Source organism: Rattus rattus, chromosome 17, assembly GCF_011064425.1.
Source record: "Rattus rattus isolate New Zealand chromosome 17, Rrattus_CSIRO_v1, whole genome shotgun sequence".
Classification (NCBI taxonomy): domain Eukaryota; kingdom Metazoa; phylum Chordata; class Mammalia; order Rodentia; family Muridae; genus Rattus; species Rattus rattus.
In genome coordinates, this window is record NC_046170.1 from 44,455,888 (window position 1) to 44,475,933 (window position 20,046).

Here is a 20,046-nt window from a genome sequence, read left to right on the forward strand (position 1 = left end):
TTTTAAATAATAAAAAGCACCCCGGTACCTTACAGAACTCCCGGTGAGGGAAACGTTCCCCTCACCTCTTCTAACTCTGAGGTGGGGACCACGCACTGACAGCCACTACCTGCTCCAATAGCTCAAGTGAGAAACACACACTGGTAGGAAACGTTAACAGCTCTCATAGGACAAAGACAAGAGATAACGCTCGCAGAGGCAATCAAACTGGACAGCGTCATTCAGATAACCCCTTAGGGACAGACTTAAAAGAGTATAGCGTAGAGACTAAGCACACAACTGCTTTTACGTACGTGAAGCAAACTCTGTATCGGTAAAAAAGTTTACACAGCCAGACCTGCAGTACCGATGACATACTCTCTCGACATCAACAGAAACGTCTATCAAAACTAGAGAGTGCCACACGCCCCCGGCATTTAGGAGGCGGAGGCAGAGCTGTGAATTCAAGGCTAGCCTGGTCTACACAGTGAGACCCTGTCTGGAAAAACAAAACAAAAAATCCCTTAGAGATGAAGGCAAACAGGGGCTTAGAGTCTAGCTTGAATCTGACTCAGGTGCCTAAATGGTGGGCCCTGGCCTAGCATGACCTGACTCTTACCCCAATAGTTAAGTCAGGGAAGCTACTCACTGTCCAACAGTGAGATCGCGATGACATTGGCTATACTCAGCCTAGTTTGCAGCCCGATGCAGTCTGCTTGCTCAAGAGTTGTGACTGGTATCTAAGTGCCCAAAAGCAATACTTTTTTTCCCTTTTAACAAGTAATTAAATTACATGTTCAAACATGATTGCCCAACTTTTTTTAGTCGAAAAGTTCAACGAGGAACTGGTGCAGTGACTCTGGAGGGAAAGGTACTTGTGCCATGTCTGATGACTTAAGTTCCATCCCCAGGACCCACTCGAGTTCTGGAGTATTAATTCCAGAAAGCTGTCCCCTGACCTCTGCACGTACGTACGCATGCGTGCACGCACAGAAAATAAGTAATACCTGTAATTTTTTAAGACATGGAAGGAAGTCCCTAAAATTGTCCCCACAGACCCCAAATGAATGAAAAGTGTGAGCTCAAATCCTGAGGAGGAGCCCATCCTCCCTGGTGCTAGGCTGGTCCCCTAGGCCTCCTCCGGGCAAGAGACTTAAATCAGGACAGTTCCTCCAGCTACCTCAACCCGTGAGGAAAGAGGGTGTCCATTTCCCAACCTCATCCCAGGAGACCTACTGCCCTCAGAGCCAGGCTGTCTGTTGCCTCTTCCCTAAGAACACAGGAGGAAGGAGGGGAAGAAGCCTGCCACTACCCGGCCTAAGGAACGCAGATCCACTGAGGCTGAGGGAAACCACCTTCCTGGCTTCACCTCCCATGCCACACTGTCCCCCCCAACAGTAGTAACTCCATCTTGGGGTGAATGGTGACATCCAGGTGTCTTTTTAAATAAAGTGGAAACGCATAGAAAGCCCACACCGGGTCCAATCCGACTTCTACTGCCCTCCCAGCTTTAGTGCACTCAGGGAGACAAGATCGCACATAGACCAAGCTGCCCTCCAACTGGGGACGTTGTTGCAGAACACATGACCTTAAACTTCTGATCCTCCTCCAGAGAAAGAGGATCGCAGAAGTCCGGGGCATGGCTTCCACACTGCTGGGATCAAACTCAGGCAAGCACACTGTCACCTGCGCTACGTCTCTACCGTGAGGCTTAATTTTAAGCGACTTTTCCCGAGGCCACTTGATACCGAGACAGGTGCTCCCATCCAGGACCGAGTTTGTAGTAATAAATTGGGTTTCTCATTGCGTTCCTTATATTTCTCTCCCCCCTCAACATGCCCAGTCTGACAGTCCCCGTGTGGCTTTCAACGTAGTTCAAAAACCCAGACGACCAGCAATTACTGGGAAGAGTTTGTGTGTACAAACTTGTGTGTCAGGGTTTTCCAAAACCTCCCAAAACTCGGACTGACTGTGGAAGGAGGGGTGGATCAGGGTGCCTTGGGTGACTGAATACAAAGAACAGATTTAGATCTGGGAAGGAAAGTGGAGAACCGCCGTCTGCCACAGGAGGGAGGGAGCAGCAGACTGGAAGGAACTGCCACAGTGAGAGAAAGAAGGAGGAAAAAAAATCCCACCAAACCTAAGGTTAAAAGGAGCCCTCTGACCTCCAATTCCGTGTCGGTTTTGTTTTTAAAAATAAATGAATAATAAACAAGCCAGGAAGCCACAGGAGCAACTCGTTTTCAACGGGAGAATCACATTAACAAAGCGAATAGAGGAAACCTGTGTTCTGAGCGTAACCTACCTACTAGGAGCCCTGGGAACGGAAACACCTCTTTCCCGGTTTGGTGGTGGGTTTCAAAACAGTGGGGACAGCCAGCAAGATAAAGCTACAAGGGGGAGGGGAGCAGGCCGACAAGCTTTTCCTGAATACAGGGACTCTTCCGACCACAGGCTTTTAAATGGACCTTTCTGGGGGCAGCTGACAAGAGTCCCGGCTAAACACAGTGTCTGGCTCTCAATCAGAGCCGGGTGCGCGCTGAAAACCGCGGGGCTTTTAACTAGCTTAGGCACACAGACAAGATGCATCGCCCAGACCAGATGTACCTGGCACCCCAACGCCCCCCACGAGTGACCAAGGCTCCGGCAGGCTCTGCACTGTGGCTAAGAGTACTACAGGGACAAAAGGAGCCACGCTAAAGCAGAGCGCCGGCCTCGCGGGCGGGGGAGTGGGTGGGTGGTCCTCACAGACCCTCCTTCGGGCGCGAGCCCCAGCCACTTACTTTCGTTCGGCCGTTTATCCTGTAGTTGCCCAGCTTCCCGCTGCAGTGGCGGATCAGGTCGTCCATGCTGCTCATGAGCAGGCCGATGGTCTCGCAGCCGGGCTCTTTGCCCTCGATCCAGGTGATCTTGTCCCCCCGGATGTCCTTGGAAGAGTCACTCTTCTGGCTGACCAGCTGCCCGTCCGTGAACTTGCCGGTGTCGTGCAGGGCGCGCACCTCGTCGCCGATCTGCTGCCCGGTCTCCCTGCCCAGGAAGTCGTCCACCACGCAGATGCCGTGCTTGTTCATGCACGGCACGATGTACTCCAGCGCCAGCTTCAGCGCGGGCAGCGGCTTGGTCTGCCCGTTGGGCCGCAGCCCTCCGCTGGGACTCAGCGCCTCCCCGGGGCCGCCGCCCGCTGGGCACAGGCTGGGCGCTCGGGGCCCGGAGACCTGCTAGGCGGAGGATCCTCGGAGCTGGGCTCTGCCGGGCCGGGGCCGCTCCCGGCCTGCGCCGCGTCCTCGGGCCCGGTACGCGCGAGGCCGCCGTGCTGCTGTCCCCTCGCCGGGCCGCCCCGCCGGCGCGCGCGGCTCCGGGGGCCCCACCGGGCGGGGGCGCGACGCGGGCTGCGCTGGCGCGGGGCTGCGCGCGGGGGGGCCTCGCCGCCCTGGCACACCAGCTTGTGCTTCTTCCAGTCCTGGCGCTGGTGCTCCTTGCAGCAGTAGAAGGAGCTGCGGCAGCGGCCGCAGCGCAGCAGGTTCTCCATCTTCCCGCACAGCTCGCAGTACTGCCGGTCGCGCTCGCTGGCGCTCAGCACGCCGGGCCCGCCGCTGTCACTGGCCATGGCCGCGGCAGGGCGGGCCGCGGGCCGGGAGCGGGGCGGCGGCGGGGCCGTCGGGGCGCCCGCCCGGGGCCGCCGCCCGCTGCGGGAGGCCGCGCGCGCCCTGGCCTCGCCTGCCTCGCCCCGGGCCGCCTAGCGCCGCATCGCGCCGGAGAGAGCGCGGCCTGCGCGGCGCACAGCGCCCTGGGCGGGCGGGCCCAGCCGGCTGCGTCAGGGGCGGGCGGGCAGGGCGCGGGCCTGCGGGCGCCACTCGCTCCGCGCGCGCTGCACGTACACCACGGCCCCGGCGACCCGGCGCGCGGGCGGAGAGGGCGGGGCCGCGCGCACGCGGCGGGCCGGGCCCAGCGGGCGGGCGCGCCGCTTCCTCCGCCCTCCCTCCGCCTCGCGGCTCCGCCCTGGGGCGCGCGTCGCCTGCCTGCGCGCGCGCGCGCGCGACTCCACCTGCCTGTCGGGGCCCACGGGCCGCGCTCCGGGGCTGCCTCGGCCACCTCGGTCTCGCGGAGGAGGAAACGGAAGCTCAGGAGCTCTGGGCCGCTCCGAGCTCCGGGACCGCCGTCGCGCGCTCCGGGTCTGCTGCTCCCCGGAGGCCGTGGAGGGCACAACAAAGGCCCCCCCCCGGGCAGCCTGCTCCGGGGCCGGCTCTTGCAGTCGCCGGCCCGGTTCTGGCTTTGCTTTGTTTGTTTTTGCTTTTCTGCGGTCCTTAAACTCTGAGATTTCTCCCGGTTCCGGTTCGAGACCTCCTGGGTTAAGTAAGGTAATCAGGGCTCGGTTCCAGATCGGCACTCAAGCCTGAAGCTCTCAAGAGCGTAGTCCGTGAACGACTCTGCACACGGAGTTAAAATCTCGCATTAGAATCTACAATAGTATCTGCAGAATTACGAGGATTATTACGGGCTTTCTTTGTTGTCTTGAGACGCAGCCCGGTAGTCCTCGGACGTAGCCTCTCCTACCTCTTCTGCCAAAATGGTAAGGTGATTAGCGTTAGCCCTCTTTGCCAGATCACTTACCTTCATTTTGTTTGTTTTCAGTGTTGGGGATTGAGATGAACACACTAGTTGGTGGATTTTTTTGTTTCGTTTCGTTTTGTTTTGTTTTTATGAAACCTTAAAATCTCACAGAGCCTGGCACGCTGGCGACCAGCTTTAATGCTGGCACTCAGAGGCAGGAGGGTCATTGTGAGATTGGGCCCAGCCTAGTCTACAAAGTGAGTTCTAGGACAGAGACCCTTTCTCAGACACACATACACAAGCCGCGGAAACAAACCAGAGACTTTTCGTTTCCAACTGTGACTTGTGAGAGTAAAGAATGGGGCTGGGGCAAGGGAAATAAATGCCTGCTCTAATTGGAGCTGCAGAGGGGGAAGCAAGAGCTGTACAGGTTCAGGACCAACCTGCTCTACGCGGTTGGTTCCGCGGCAGCCAGGGCTTCAGAGCTCGACTAGGTCACACTGCCTCCAAAGCACAACCAAAAAGGAAAGACCTCCCCAGACGCAAACATTGTCATAATGTACACGTGGTTGGGGGTGGGGGTGGGGAGGAATACTTGAGTGTAGCCATTGGGACAAACAGCCTAGAGTTGAAAATGGCCCTGTTTGGGTGCAGGGGAACACAGGAATTGCAACCTCTGCTGCTTGGATGAAATTGCAAGCAAAGCAACTAAGAAATGTAAGCATGATGACCCGTGACCTACAAACATAAACTTTAGGGATAACTTCGAAGCTGGAACGTGGTGTTACAAATCCGTAATGCCAGCTCTTGGGAGAGATGGCGTTATCCCTACTTACACAGAGGCTACCCTGGCTACAGGAGATCCTTCCCAAGGCAAAAATAAAAAGCCGTTTTGATCTGGGGGTGTATTTCAGGGGTATAGTGCTTGCTTGATGTATGTAAAGGCCTGGGTTCAATTCCCAGGACCAGAGAAAATATTTTCTGAAACGCATAAATTAAACATAGGAAGCGGGCTGGGCCTGTGGCTCATGTAGGTCTTTGCTAGATGCCTGGGGTCCTAACTCTGATCCCCGAGAACCTCCTCCCCAACAAAAGTACAAGTACATACAAGTAGAATCAAATAGTTCTTAGCCTCTTTTTGCTAGCATAGGTAAGGTACACTTTAAAAAAAAAAAGTTCAAAAAAAAAAAAGTTCATAAGCATAGGAACTGCTCTTGGTAGGAAACAGCAAACAGGGTACTTGTTACAATTCTATATTTACTTACTCGTAGGTATTAAAATTGCCCCCGTAGTCCAGGAACTTTATTTTTTATTACAGGTTATTAGTCTAGGGTGTATGTGTACACATGTGAGCATGTACACCCCACAGTGCATCTGGAGGTCAGAGGACAACTTTCTGGAGTAAGCTCTGCCCTTTGGTCACATGGGCTTCTAGGCCCAGGCTCAAGGTGTCAGTCACGGCTACAAGTACCTTTTTCCACTAAGCCGCTGATCTCAACAGTTTCTCCCAAGGTTAACATTCGGTTTACCTCTCTACATGGTTTTTTTTTTTTAATTGATAATCAACCTTGAGATTTTAGCTAACAGAATCAGTCATGGTTTACATACATGACATAAGTCTCACACTTAGGAAGCTGAGTCAGTTCTGAGTTTCAAGTTCCAGGCCAGCCTGGATCTCAAAAGGCAAATAGTCCAGAAACTCCTGTTAACTTGTTGCAATTAAGCATATAGAATCACAGACATATACAGTTACTAGAAAGTCAAGTATTGGGGGCAGGAAAGATGGCTCAGTCGTTAAGAGCACTGATTATTCTTCCAAAGGACCTGTGTTCAAGTCCCAGCACCCATGTGGCTGCTCACAACTGTAACTCCAGTTCCAGGGCACATAAAATCCGTGCGTGCGTGCGTGTGCATGTGTGTGTGTGTGTGTGTGTGTGTGTGTGTGTGTATTACATATATATTATTAAAAAAAGAAAAAAATAAATATATTTATTATATATAATATATGGTCAAATACAAAATATTTGCTTCAAGTGTTTCCAAAATTTGGACTTTGTGGTTACTGTAGGTTGATGACTTAGGCACTAATTCTCATTCCAGGAGGTCTTGGTAAACACACCACGGGCTAAGTTGCTTGGTTAAGAGTCTGGGCTGCCATCACCACGGTAGCTGTAGCTGTCAGCATAAAACTGTCTCAAAGGTCAGGCTAGGAAGTAGGAAGTGGTAGAGGGGCCATTGAACAGAAGGTGAGAGGAATGACATGGGAGCTGCCTGTCAGGCAATGCCTGCCTGGGCCCAGTCAAGAGCAACATGGCGGAAACAGACTGAAGAGTTAAAGGAAGTGCCACTTTCTCGGCTCCTACATGACAGCCTGGTCCACAGCTGATTGGCTGTGGCCACTCTTCGTTCTTGGCAGGGGCTCCCCTAAGTTAGGAAGCAATGAGCGCAGACAGAAGAGTCCGAGGCAGACACAAGGCTGAGAGTGGGCATCATCAAGGGGCAGTGATGGTGGCGTGTTCCTGTCAGCTCAGCTGATTGGAGCACTGAGGCAGGAGAATTGAAAGTTGAATTCTTGCCTATCGAATGTGCCTGGGCTACAGAGCAAGTTCGGGGTCAGCCTAGACAAGTGAGTGAGGCCCAAAGTCTCGAAGTAATGAGGGAAAAACATTGAGCAGTGCAGCTTGATGACAGAGAAGGCGTGACATGTGCAGTGTCTTTTGTAGCCCAGGCTGGCCTCATTCAGGATCCTCCTGCCACACTCTGAATTACTCAGCCTCCCACATACACACACACACACACACACACACACACATACACACACACATACACATACATACACATATACATACACACACATGCACATGCACACACACACACACACACAGAACACACGGAAATAGGCTAGGCTCTTCAGGAAGCCCATGAAGTAAAAGGACTTTTGTTTTGGGTTTTGTTTTGTTTTGTTTGTTTTACGAGACAGCATTTCCCTGTGTAGTCCTGGCTGTCCTGGAACTCACTCTAGACCAGGCTGGCCTTGAACTCACAGAGACCCCCGCCTACCTTCCAAGTCCAGGAATCAGTTGCTGCCGCCACCACCTGGCTGGGTTCAGTTTTCTTTTTTCTTTTCTTTTTAAATTTGTTTTATTTTTAGTTTATGTATATTGGTGACTTGACTACATGTATGTCTGTGTGGGGGTGTCAGATCCCCTGGAATGGGAGTTACAGATAGCTGTTAGCTGCCCTGTGGGTGCTAGGAATTGACCCCAGGACCTCTGGAAGAGCAGCCAGTGCTCTTCACCACTGAGCCATCTCTCCAGGCCCGAGTCCCGTTTCTTAAAATATTAAATGATTAAATGTGTCCTGAATCCTGAAAATCATTAAACACTCGTAGCATAGTGTCGTTCTACTCGAGGAACGGAATGCCTGATCGTGACTAAGGACCTCTGGCTTCTCCGTGTGACCATTCTGTGTGAGCGTGATGCAGAGGGCCAGTATAGCATAGGCATGTCACCAAGATAAACAGGAAGACAGTCTCCGAGTTCTGGGGAAAGGGCTGGAAATCAGCCATTTTCTAACTCTGGTTTTGGGACACACACATGGGTGTGGCTGGAAGCAGCACCTGCTGTCCATGAAAGGGGATCTGCCGGGCACACGGTGAGCTTCCTTCCTGCGAGCCTGTCTCTAGTGAAAATAAACCCTTCCGTGAGACTTTACGTCCAGGAAAGTGCACCAGTGACCAAACCTTAACAGTTTGGGGTTTTTAAGTTGCCAAGAAATAATAATAATAAAAAAAGTTTACACTTACCGTTTGTTAAAATTTTTCTTTAAGAAAATGTTCTGCTGGGCACGATGGCGCACGATGAAAATCCCAACACTCAGGTGGCAGGGGTAGGCAGACCATTGTGAGTTTGAGGCCAGCCTGCTCTACATAGTGAGTTCCAGGATAGTCAGGGATATGTAGAAAGATGTGTGTGTGTGTGTGTGTGTGTGTGCGAATGTGTGCGTATGTGTGTGGTGTGGGTGTGTGGTATGTGTATGTGTGTGTGCGTATGTATATGTGTGGTGTGAGTGTGTGTGTGTATGTGTGTGCGTGTGCGTGTGTGTGTGTGTGTGTGTATGTGTGTGTGTGTGTGTGCGTGTGTGTGTGTGTGTGTGTGTGTGTGTGTGTGTGTGTGTGTGTGTGTGTGTGTGCGTGTGTGTGTGTGTATGTGTGTGTGTGTGTGTGTGTATGTGTGTTTGGTGTGTGTGTGTGTGTGTGTGTGTGTGTGTGTGTGTGTGGTGTGTGTGTGTGTGTGTGTGTGTGTGTGTGTGTGTGTGTGTGTGTGTGTGTGGTGTGTGTGCGTGCGTGTGTGTGTGGTGTGGGTGTGTGTGTGTGTGTGTATGTGTGTGTGCGTATGTATGTGTGTGTGTGTGTGTGTGTGGTGTGTATGTGTGTGGTGTGTATGTGTGTGTGTGTGTAGGTCAAAAAAAGGTCTTGTGGAAGTTGTTTCTCTTGTTCCATTATGTGAGTTCCAAGGATCCAACTCACGTTTTCAGGCTTGGCGACAAGTGTCTTTGTGCCTACCGAGCCATTTTTGCTGGGCCATATATGTGTGTGTGTGTGTGTGTAATTCTTTGAGATAATATTGTGTAGCCCAGGCTGGCCTCAGATTTACTATATACTCAAGAATGACTTTGGGGGAAGGGGGATGTTTGCCCAAAACCGGGAAAGGAATAACACTTTTCAAAATGTATATAAGAAATACTCAAGTTAAAAAAAAAAAAAAAAAAAAAAAGAATGACTTTAAAATTTCTTAATCCTCCTACCTCCACCTCCTAAGTGGTAGATTATCAGTGTGGGGCACCAGGCCTGGGTTACTCAGCACTGAGAGCAGAACTCGGGGCTTCAAGCTAAGTGAGCACTCTCCTGGCCGAGGTACGTTCCCAGCCCCGTGACATTCACTGAGTCGTTTTGAGTCAGGGTCTCACTGTGTAGCCTAGGTTAGCCTTCATGCTTGCAGTGACGCTCCTTCCCTGACCTCCGGGGTACTGGGATGACAGGGTTGTGCCTCCACGCCCAAAAGAGGCATTTTGAGCAGAGAGACAACAAGCATACTTCTCTGCTGATAACTCTGTCTGCTGCTTGTGAATCCTCACAGGAAGAATGCCGGACTGACCTTCAGGTTTCCTCAAAATACTGGGGTGACGGTGGAGGCCGAAGCAGGTGGCAGTGTGTCTTGCGGACAGCCACAGATTGGCTTGCAGGAGAGCTGTGGTTGAGTAAGATTTCCCTCCCAGTTAATCACGGGCCCTTTATTAAGGCACGTGGGCACCCGGCAAGACTGCTCGGTGCCGGCATCTGTGGCCCCAAAACATTTTGTCTCCACAGAGCAGTCTCAGTCTGTGAGTCACAGCCCCTTTTCCCAGCCACACATCAGACAGCTCGCATATCAGCTCTTGGTACATAACCAGCAAAAGTACACTTATAAAGTAGCAAGGGAAGAATAATTTTCTGTTCTGGGGGGGGTCACCGCAACACGAGGAGCTGTCTTAAAGGGCCACAGCCTTAGGAAGGTTGACAACCGCTGCCCCAGAGTCTGTTCCATTATCACCAAATAAACGTGTTTTATGGATTGATTACATGTGATATCCATTTAAGATTTATTCATTTATTATATATAAGTATACTGTAGCTGTCTTCAGACACACCAGAAGCGGACATCAGATCTCATTACAGGTGGTTATAAAGCCACCATGTGGTTGCTGGGACTTGAACTCAGGACCCCTGGAAGAGCAGTCAGTGCTCTTAACCACTGAACCATCTCTCCAGTCCCTGTAATGTACTTTTTTTTTTTTTTAAAGATTTATTTATTTTATGTATATGAGTACACTGTAGCTGTCATCAGACACACCAGAAGAGGGCATCAGGTCTCATTACAGATGGTTGTGAGCCACCATGTGGTTGCTGGGACTTGAACTCAGGACCTCCGGAAGAACAGTCAGTGCTCTTAACCACTGAGCCATCTCTCCAGCCCTATAATGTACATTTTTAAGGCTGGCTTTGTTTTGCTTTTTTGAGACAAGGTCTCAATATGTGGCTCTAACTGTCCTGGAACTTGCTATACAGAGCAGCCTGGTCTGGAACTCACAGAGATGCACTGGCCTCTGCCCCCAAGGGCTGGGATTAAAGGTGCTGGCAATTGCACCCAGCCTTTTCTCTTGTTGTGGGTTGATTTTGGTGCATGTGTATGACTTATTGCTACACATGTGCAGTGAGGAGCACACGTGCTTGTGTAGCCTCAGAAGACGGCTACCTAATTCTCTCTTACCGTCTGACTTCCCAGGATCTAATTCCGGTCATCAGGCTTGGCAGGAAATACTGTTACCTGCTGGGCCATCTACTGATCTTACTTCATTTTGTTAGGTTTTTAAAACAGGAACTCCTGTAAACTGACTGGAATGAAACTCACTGTGGAGCTGAAGGTAACCTTGAACTCCTGACCTTCCTGCTTTACCTCCCAAGTACTAGGATTATAAACATATACCTACCTTGGTCTATATAACAACTTCCAGGCCAGCCAAGTCTACGTAGTGAGATTCTCTTCTCAAAATAATAACAAATAAATAAATAAATAAATAAATAAATAAAATCTTTCAAAATGTTCAAAAAGCACCAAACTGTAAAATGTGGGAAATGACGTCAGAACCTAGAGGAATGACACGGGCCCATGGTTCCAGTATGTGAGAAGCTGAGGCAGGAGGATGAGTTCAGTGTTGTCCTTTGCTGCAAGGCTAGCCAGGGCTACAAGAGATCCTGTCTCAACATGGCAGAGAAAAGCTGTGGATCTGGCTCAGAGAGCAAGTAAGTGGAAGGACCCGACTTTAGACCACACACCCATGTAAAAGGGAGTGCAATGGCATCGGCCTTAGAAGCCCAACTCTGGGGCATGGGCAGCCAAGGTGGACCCTGGGAGCTTTCAAGCCAGCCAGTCCAGCTCGGACAGTGAAAGGACTTAAATGTTCAGTGAAAGACTCAGTCTTGGGCTGGAGAGATGGCTCAGCGGTTAAGAGCACCGACTGCTCTTCTAGAGGTCCTGAGTTCAAGTCCCAGCAACCACATGGTGGCTCACAACCATCTGTAATGGGAGCTGCTGCCCTCTTCTGGTGTGTCTGAAGACAGCGACAGTGTACTCATATAAATATTTTTTTAAAAAAGAAAGACTCAGTCTCAAAAAAAGGTGGGGTGCAGTTGAGGAAGACATAGTGCTAACATATGCATAGGCCCTGCTCCCCAAACGGTGGACTGGACAGAGGCCGAGTTGGTGATGTGGCTTTCCTCAGGGCCATTTAAGCTCCTGTTTGCTTTCTACCAAGCTCTTCCAGGGATTGCTATTATCCTCAATGCCAACCCCGCTGTTGTCATAGACCACGTTTGATTGTTAATTCAGGATCCAAATCAATAAAATGTGTAGCGAGGCCACTACATTGCTGCACTGTTGCTCACAAGCCCCATAATATGCTGAAAACATTGTTACCGAAGACAAACCAGAAAATTCCCCAGTGGTTCGTATGAGAAGGTACAAGAGGACCGGCGGGATGGCTCATCATGTGAGGACGCTTGTCACCAGGCCTATGACCCGACATTGATCCCCAGAATCCACATTGTAGAGTGGAGAACTCTCCAGCAAGTTGTTCTCCGAGCTCGTGGTGTGCCAAGCCATGCACTTATACACGATAAATAAGTGTAGAATGTATTATCTATAAAGAGTCGGTGAGGGGCTGGGGCTATAGCTGAGAAGACAGAGTGCTTGCCTAGTGTGCTTGAAGCCCCGGGATCTGATTCCCAGCCCCTAAGACCAGCTGTGATGTCATTACTGCAGCAGCAGCCCTCAGGGGGTGAGGTATGATTTTAATTTCTTTTAAAACCTACTTTTAGTGATGTTTCTCAAACGCTTTAACCCCTCCCTTTTAGCCCACCACTCACCAAAAGTAGTAGGGAAAAAAAAAAAAAGATATTGGGGTAAGTAGACCTGTTTGGAAATGGTTCTTTAGAACACCTCCTGGTCTGTGTTGTCTAAAGGTCGACAGTTCAGTTCACAGGTTAACACAGCTTGATCCACTTGCAAACACTCCAGGGATACACCAGCAGCCTAGTTCCATAGGATAGAGATAACACGAGTCAGCAGCAGAGGCTGGACCTAACAGACAAGGCCAAGCCTCAGCAAAGGCTCAAGTCAGCCAGAGAGACCAAGAGGAACGCCAGGAGAGGTTCTTGGCTGTGCCGCTCTCTGCAAAGCAAAGATCAGTGAAGACTTGAGAGGCACAAGCCTTGCACAGCTAGCTCTATAAGCAAGTCCATGAGTCCTAATTATACCATCCAAACATCACGTGTCCTCCACGGGTCTCGCCTCAGCACGAGTCTGTCTCAGCTGACATCACTCTGCCAATCAGCCCGAGTTCACAAAAGCAACAAGAAACTGCAGCGCAGCAGCAAAAGGTTTTCTTGGTGCGTTTCTCTGACTCCGAGAGTCCTGACAAATACAGCTCAACTACACGATATAAGGCGGACCAATACATGGGCGTCACTGGCAAAGAATCCTTCACCACGTGTCCTTTCATGTGGTTGCTTCAGCAGAACCTCCCCTCTCCTGTGTCTGCTTCAGGAAAATGTTCCTCCACGAGTCTACCTTGGTCTTTCAACTGTGTCCACGTTTTAACAAAATGTTCCGGGGGTTGGGGATTTAGCTTAGTGGTAGAGCGCTTGCCTAGCAAGCGCAAGGTTCTGGGTTCGGTCCCCAGCTCGGAAAAAAAAAAAAAAAAAAAAAACGTTCCTTCGAAAGTGTTTGTCCCGCAAAACGACATCTAACCGATTTTCCAAAGAACCCAGATGAATCAGACTCTGGGTTACCCTTGACGAGGTAGCAAGTTCAAGGCCAGTGTGGGATACTTGAGATTCTGGCCCCAAACCAAGAGTAAACGAGTTCCATTTTGGGACACACAGTTTGTCAGGGGTGTGGATACAATTGGATGATCAGTTTCACAGGCACCGGAGATAGCCCCTAAGTGAGAGAAGAGGGTGTCGGTGGCCAAAAGAGGGTGCTTCATCGTTGTGGCAAGGGCTGTGGGGTGACCTACAAGGGCTGGTTGTTTCCTGGACACCACCCCAGCAAGCATCCAGGGCCATCTTTAGAGAGATGGCAGATGGGAATTTCCCACCCGTATTTCATCTACAGTCTAATGACGTTGGTGCCGACTCCCAGAAGTAGAGGCCTTGCCACTGCTCATGGCTCACTGCCATTGATGTCTCACAGAGACACCCTCAAAGTCCTAGCTGCTCATTCCCTCACTGTCTTCCCAGCTCTCTGCTGATGACCCCACCTGCCTCAGTCAGAGTTCCTATTCCTGCACAAACATCACGACCAAGAAGCAAGCAGGGGATGAAAGGGTTTATTCAGCTTACACTTCCACATTGCTGCTCATCACCAAAGGAAGTCAGGACTGGAACTCAAGCAGGTCAGGAAGCAGGAGCTGAGGCAGAGGCCATGGAGGAATGTTATAACTAGCTTGCTTCCCCTGGCTTGCTCAGCTTGCTCTCTTATAGAACCCAGAACCACCAGCCCACGGATGGGCCAACCCATAATGGGCTGGGACCTCCGACCCTTGACCACTAATTGAGAAAATGCCTTACAGCTAGGTCTCATGGAGGCATTTCCTCAAGGGAGGCTCCTTTCTCTGTGATAACTCCAGCTTGTGTCATGTTGACACACAGAACCAGCCACTCTACCACCCCACCCCAGTTACGGTCAGCTGCTGGCTTACTCCGTTTTTTACCATACAGCAGCCCTACCTGGTGATGGTATTAAAAGCCCCCTAGTGCTGTGTCTCTGAGGTCACTTCCTATAGTTAGTGTCACACTAGTTAGTGTCACACAGACTGGAAAGCATTAGCAGTCAGTTCCAGTTGACTCACAAGGAAGCATGAGCGTAGTTGGGATTTTAGAGTGGTGGCCATGAGCTGATGACTGAAGACCAGCCAGCCGGGCTCCCCATGGATGAGGGCATCAAAAGGGCCTCACTTGGGGCTGGAGAGATGGCTCAGCGGTTAAGAGCACCCGACTGCTCTTCCAGAGGTCATGAGTTCAATTCCCAGCAACCACATGGTGGCTCACAACCATCTGTAAAGAGATCTGATGCCCTCTTCTGGTGTGTCTGAAGACAGTGACAGTGTACTTATATATAATAGATAAATAAATCTTTAAAAAAAAAAAAAAGGGCCTCACTTGATTGAATAGCCATCTCTATCTTAAAATTGTTAATCAGCAGGGCAGTGGTGACACCCTTAATGCCAGCACTCAGAGGCAGAGGTAGGTGAATGTGAGTTCCAGGACAGCCTGGAAAACCCTGTTTGGAAAAACCCAAATAAATAGATAAATGAGCCGATAACAGAATGAGGAGTTCTGCTCTGACATTCTCCCACCGTGGGAATGAATGATGCGTTTTTCTCCCAATCCTCTCACTGCCCTGCCCCCTCTCGCTGGTTCCCTTCCTCTCCACCAATGGTTCCCACCCTGCACAAGTGTCTGCATATAGACTGCATATGAGAAAGCACACACTTCCTTTTCCAACCTTCATCACTTTCCCTTGTCCCCACTCCCATTGGTCACTTCTTACTTTCAGCATGTCTCACAAACAAGGAATCTAGATTCTGTCTATGAGGAAGAAAATGCAACCTGTTCCATTCTGAGTCTGGCCCGTGTAACCCCAGCGATGTCTAGTTCCACCCAGCTCAATGCAGAAGGCATCACTTCAGCCTTCCTTACGTCTGAGTAAAATGTGCTTTGCTACCCAAGTTCTACAACTCATGCACACACACACACACACACACACACACACACACACACACACACACACACACACAGAGCCCACGTCTTCTGTCACGTTTGTGGGTGGGCGTCTAGACTGCTTTTGTGCCTTGGCTGGTGGGATGGTCCCGTAATCACCAGGGTGTGCAGGTGTCTGTGGGGTGCCTACTTGGCCTTCGGTGAGAATCCAGCTCTGATAAAACAGAACCACACAGCCCAGAACAGAGTTTCGAAGGACAGGCTAGTCACACTTCCCAGAACTCAGTTCCTGCCCAGTCTGCTCCCTCAGCTCTCCCCTCCCTGACCGCCCCTCTAAGGGATGCTGCTGTGTGGGTGTCTGAGTTGCTGGGGTGGTAGCCTCCCTGCTGCTACCCCATCTCATCTCCTGCGTCACAATAAACTGTCAGCTTGGAACTCTCACTCCTCCCCTGCATAGTGATCATAACAAACCTTCGAAAGCAGTGGGCCTCAGCCTCATCCAGGAGGAAGATGGAGGTCTTAGTTCCTGGCTGCCTCCTCCCCTCTCTGGCTCTGCACTCCTCCCAGTGCTCCCCCTCCCACCATCTCACACACCCACACACCACACACACACACACACACACACACACACACACACACACACACACACTGGGCTTTCCACATGTTTGTGTATCTCTTTCATACCTGTTGGGGTTACATTATATTCTTTGAATTCGTCTTTCTTCCACTGAAGAAATGAAGAGAGAGAGAGAAACAGACTCAGTGACAGAGAGGAAGAGAGAAGAAAACAGGTCGGTTGAGTCTCAAAATAATTTAAAAGCTTCCATTGAAAACAATCCTGTGCTTTCCCGAGGAGTCCACGCCGATCTCTAAAGGAACCTCGAGAACTGTAAGGTCTCCAGACAGACCAGCGAAAGCAAAGGAACTTAAGTACAGCCTTACTGCTATCCCTTTAGGGATTTAAAAAGGATTTATTTTTATTTTTTTAAATCTGGTGAAGCCTTGATAATGGCGCCCTCTCAGTGATGAATGGGCCACAGGGCCGCACAAGTATGTGGGCCTCACATTCCTAGAGGTTAAAGCCCTGCTGCTGTCAGAGTCAAAGACAGATCTTCAGGACACAGCCAGGGCCTGCCCTGGGGGTTGGGGTCAGGATGAGAATTCCATTGTCCAAGGCATACATCTTGGAAAGAGTGAGGGAAATTTTATATTCCAGGATATTTGAATGTTAGCGTTTGGAAGCTCAGCTAACATCCTAGAGAACAGAGGAGCTGGGAAAAGAAAAATAGAGGCTGAGGTGTGGCTCTGTGGTAGACTGTTTGCCTACCAGCTGCCTAGCATATATGTGGGCCGAGATCCGATGTTCTGCACTCCAAAAAAAAAAAAGTTGGTTTCAAAGACAGCCCTACCTAGAGTAAGTTCCAGGACAGCCAGGACTACATAGAGAGACCGTGTCTCCCAAAAGCTGACATGGTAACGCTGCATGCTAGTAATCTTGGCACTTGAAATGCTGAGTAACGGGGTTGGGGATTTAGCTCAGTGGTAGAGCGCTTGCCTAGCAAGCGCAAGGCCCTGGGTTTGGTCCCCAGCTCCGGGGGGGGGAGGGGGAGATGCTGAGTAACTTAGTTTGGTTAAGGTACCATAGAGCATATTTGACTTGAAAATAATGGCCAAGTGTGGTGGCCTACACCTTTAATCCCAGCACCTGGGAAGCAGAGGCAGGAGGATCTCTTAGTTCCAGACCAACTCTACAAAGTTCCAGGACACCCTAAATTACACAGAGAAACCCTGTGAGATATATATACCAATCATTGGTGGTGATGGTGGTGGTGATGGTGATGGTGATGGTGATGAATGAGCAAAATATAAACCAGACTGGAGAGGAGCTTGCAGAAGAAAGCAGCTGCTTGGAGTCTTGGAGTCGGAAGTTTACAGAGAGAACAAACCTCACTAACAAATCCCACAAGAGCCCCCTTTCTATGATGTAAGTGAGGCAGACTGAACTTTGTTATCACTTCTTTTGTTTGCAACCTTCCTCCCTGCCCCCCAGAGAGAGAGTTCTCTGCGCAGCCCTGGCTATCATGGAACTCACTCTGTAGACCGGGCTGCCTCAGACTCAGAGATTCCCCCTGCTTTTGCTTCCTGAGTGCTGGCATGAGAGGCAGAGACTGAACTTGTTAACCGTCACACTGGCACCTGGACTTGTCTTTGTCTTGAGTCTGATGGCAAAGGAGAAAAAGGAGAGGAAAGCAGTAAGTTTCCGGCTGGCGGATAGGGCCTAGAACTGAGTTGAATATGCAAAAGCCACGAGTGCCAGGTGTGTAAAACTATCAGCGTTAGTTGGAAGTGTTGGAGGTGTCTGACACGCAAAGCCATGATGGAGTTCGAGCTGGGCATAAGCCAGGAAGAAAACGGAAGGGGGAGGAGGGAACTGGACACGGACTTCAGCAAATGCCAAGTCCGTGAGCTGAAATAGGAGGCTCTGAGAGAGCCCCTGAGCAGAAAAGCATCCTTCAAAAGAAGTAGACCCAGGCTGGAGAGATGGCTCAGTGGTTAAGAGCCCCGACTGCTCTTCCAGAGGTCCTGAGTTCAAATCCCAGCAACCACATGGTGACTCACAACCATCTGTAATGAGATCTGATGCCCACTTTGGTGTGTCTGAAGACAGCTACAGTGTATTCATATTTATAAATAAATAAATATTTAAAAAGAAGTAGACCCATGGAGAACATTGTAGATGGAGCAGGGATACTCACATAGTAGAGAAATTTACTGTGATGGTTTGCATATGCTTGGCCCAGGGAGGGGCACTGTTAAAAGATGTGGCCTTATTGAAGGAAGTGTGTCACTGTAGGGGTGGGCTTGGAGACCCTCCTCCTAGCTGCCTGAGGATGCTCAGACTGTTCCTGGCTTCCTTCGGGTGAAGATGTAGAACTCAGCTCCTCCTGCACCATGCCTGCCTGGATGCTGCCATGCTCCCACATGATGGTAATGAACTGAACCTCTGAACCTGTAAGCCAGCCCCAGCTAAATGTTGTTCTTTATAAAACTCATGTTGGTCATGGTGTCTGTTCACAGCAATAAGACCCTAAGACATTCACAGCAGATAATTCAGAGTGAAGGGTCGGTTTCTGACAGGGTCTGTGCCCACGGCAGGCTCAGGACTGCAAACCTGTAACCCGAGGGTCGCATCGGAAGAGAGCCACTAGCCATCTGGTCTTGCACATCAGGAAAAGCCTAAAGGTTAGGTTGTAAGAAAAACAGAAGCCATGTTTCGAAGACCTGTGTTACAGGTCTTCTGTCAGTTTGTAAGACAGGAGTCTGAAGCAGCCAGCAGTTCGGTCCTCGGACGATCTCTGAATTGTGTTCAGTTCCTTGGGCGAGCAGGTCAGGACCCTGTCATGAGACGGGTAGAAGGAAGAAACCCAGTCACAATATGTTCTCTAGCAACAAATGAGATGTGACGATCAGGGGACGGTGACGTCGGTCGATAGACGACAGGGCGCAGACCATCAGTGTTTTGCAGGCCTCAGAGATGTGGAGTATCGGTGTGTGGAAAGGGGGGCTCGCATATATGTGGAAGGCAACGTGGACCGTGGCGAATACATGGATACAAACAGTGCGGTAAGCGACAGCAACCGTAGCTGAGAAGGCTACATTTCTGAGTGATCAGACAAGGGACAAGGCATAGGACAGACGATTCTTCTCTGATCATTGTTGGTACCTTTTGCAAACCATGTGTAGTCTGTGGTTTAAAGGTAAAAATTAAAATTTTTATGCTAAAAAAAAAACCAAACCAACAAGAGGACCAGCATCAAGGACCAACCTGGGCTACATGAGAGGGTCAAAGAGAAACAGAAGGGGGAGCAAAGCTTTGTTTTGGAGTCGGTGACTCGGCCTTTTCACTGAGGAGGATTCTTCCGGGATGGTTCATGATTTGGGCTCAGGTGAGGTTGCTGGGGATGGAACCCGGAGAAGTTTGGTTATTTGTTTTGGTGTTTTTGTTTGTTTTTTAGGTGTATGGTCATGGAGCCTACCCTGCCAACTAGAGTCATTTTATCACCTTTTATTATTATTATTATTATTATTATTATTATTATTATTAATTGCTATTACTTTTTAAACTTCAGTTTATTTTTTTTGAGATTGGGTCTCATGTAGCCCAGGCTGGACTTGAACTTGTGATCCTTCGCTTCCTTCCAACTGCTGGGATCACAGGCATGCTTCATCACACAGGACTTCCTCAAGATGGGATTTCACTGTGTGACTCTGAAACTCCGAGACCAGGCAGGCCTGAAACCCAGAAATCTGCCTGCCTCTGTCTCCTAGTGCTTGTGCTGGTGGTGGCTATGTGCTACCACCACCAGGCTGCTTACCCTACTCTTAAATGCCTCATAAGGAGACCAGAGGAGGGCTGGAAAGATGGCTCAGCGGTTAAGAGCACTGACTGCTCTACCAGAGGTCCTGAGTCCAATTCCCAGCAACCACGTGGTGACTCACAACCATCTGTAATGAGTTCTGATCTGATGCCCTCCCTCTTCTGGTGTGTCTGAGGACAGTGAAGATGGACTCACATACATAAAATAAAAGTCTTAATTAAAAAAAAAAAAAGCCAGAGGATCTGGTGAGATGGCTCCACCCTCAATCCTGACAGCCTGAGTTTGACTGCACAACCCTTAAGGTAGAAGGGCAGAACA

General features: G+C 50.1%; 1 protein-coding gene and 1 pseudogene across 1 annotated transcript in view; one reads left to right on the top strand and one right to left on the bottom strand.

Annotated features, from left to right (window-relative positions):
• Egln1 (egl-9 family hypoxia inducible factor 1) overlaps window positions 1-3,779 on the bottom strand; it is a 38,695-nt gene extending 34,916 nt beyond the window's left edge. Inside the window, 4 exon segments of the mRNA XM_032887656.1 lie at window positions 2,763-3,175; window positions 3,178-3,264; window positions 3,267-3,396; window positions 3,398-3,779. Coding sequence (XP_032743547.1) covers window positions 2,763-3,175; window positions 3,178-3,264; window positions 3,267-3,396; window positions 3,398-3,586 — 819 coding nt within the window. The 5' untranslated portion in view covers window positions 3,587-3,779.
• A 14,839-nt stretch (window positions 3,780-18,618) lies between these two features.
• LOC116886028 lies at window positions 18,619-19,040 on the top strand (annotated as a pseudogene).
• Window positions 19,041-20,046: the final 1,006 nt, after the last annotated feature.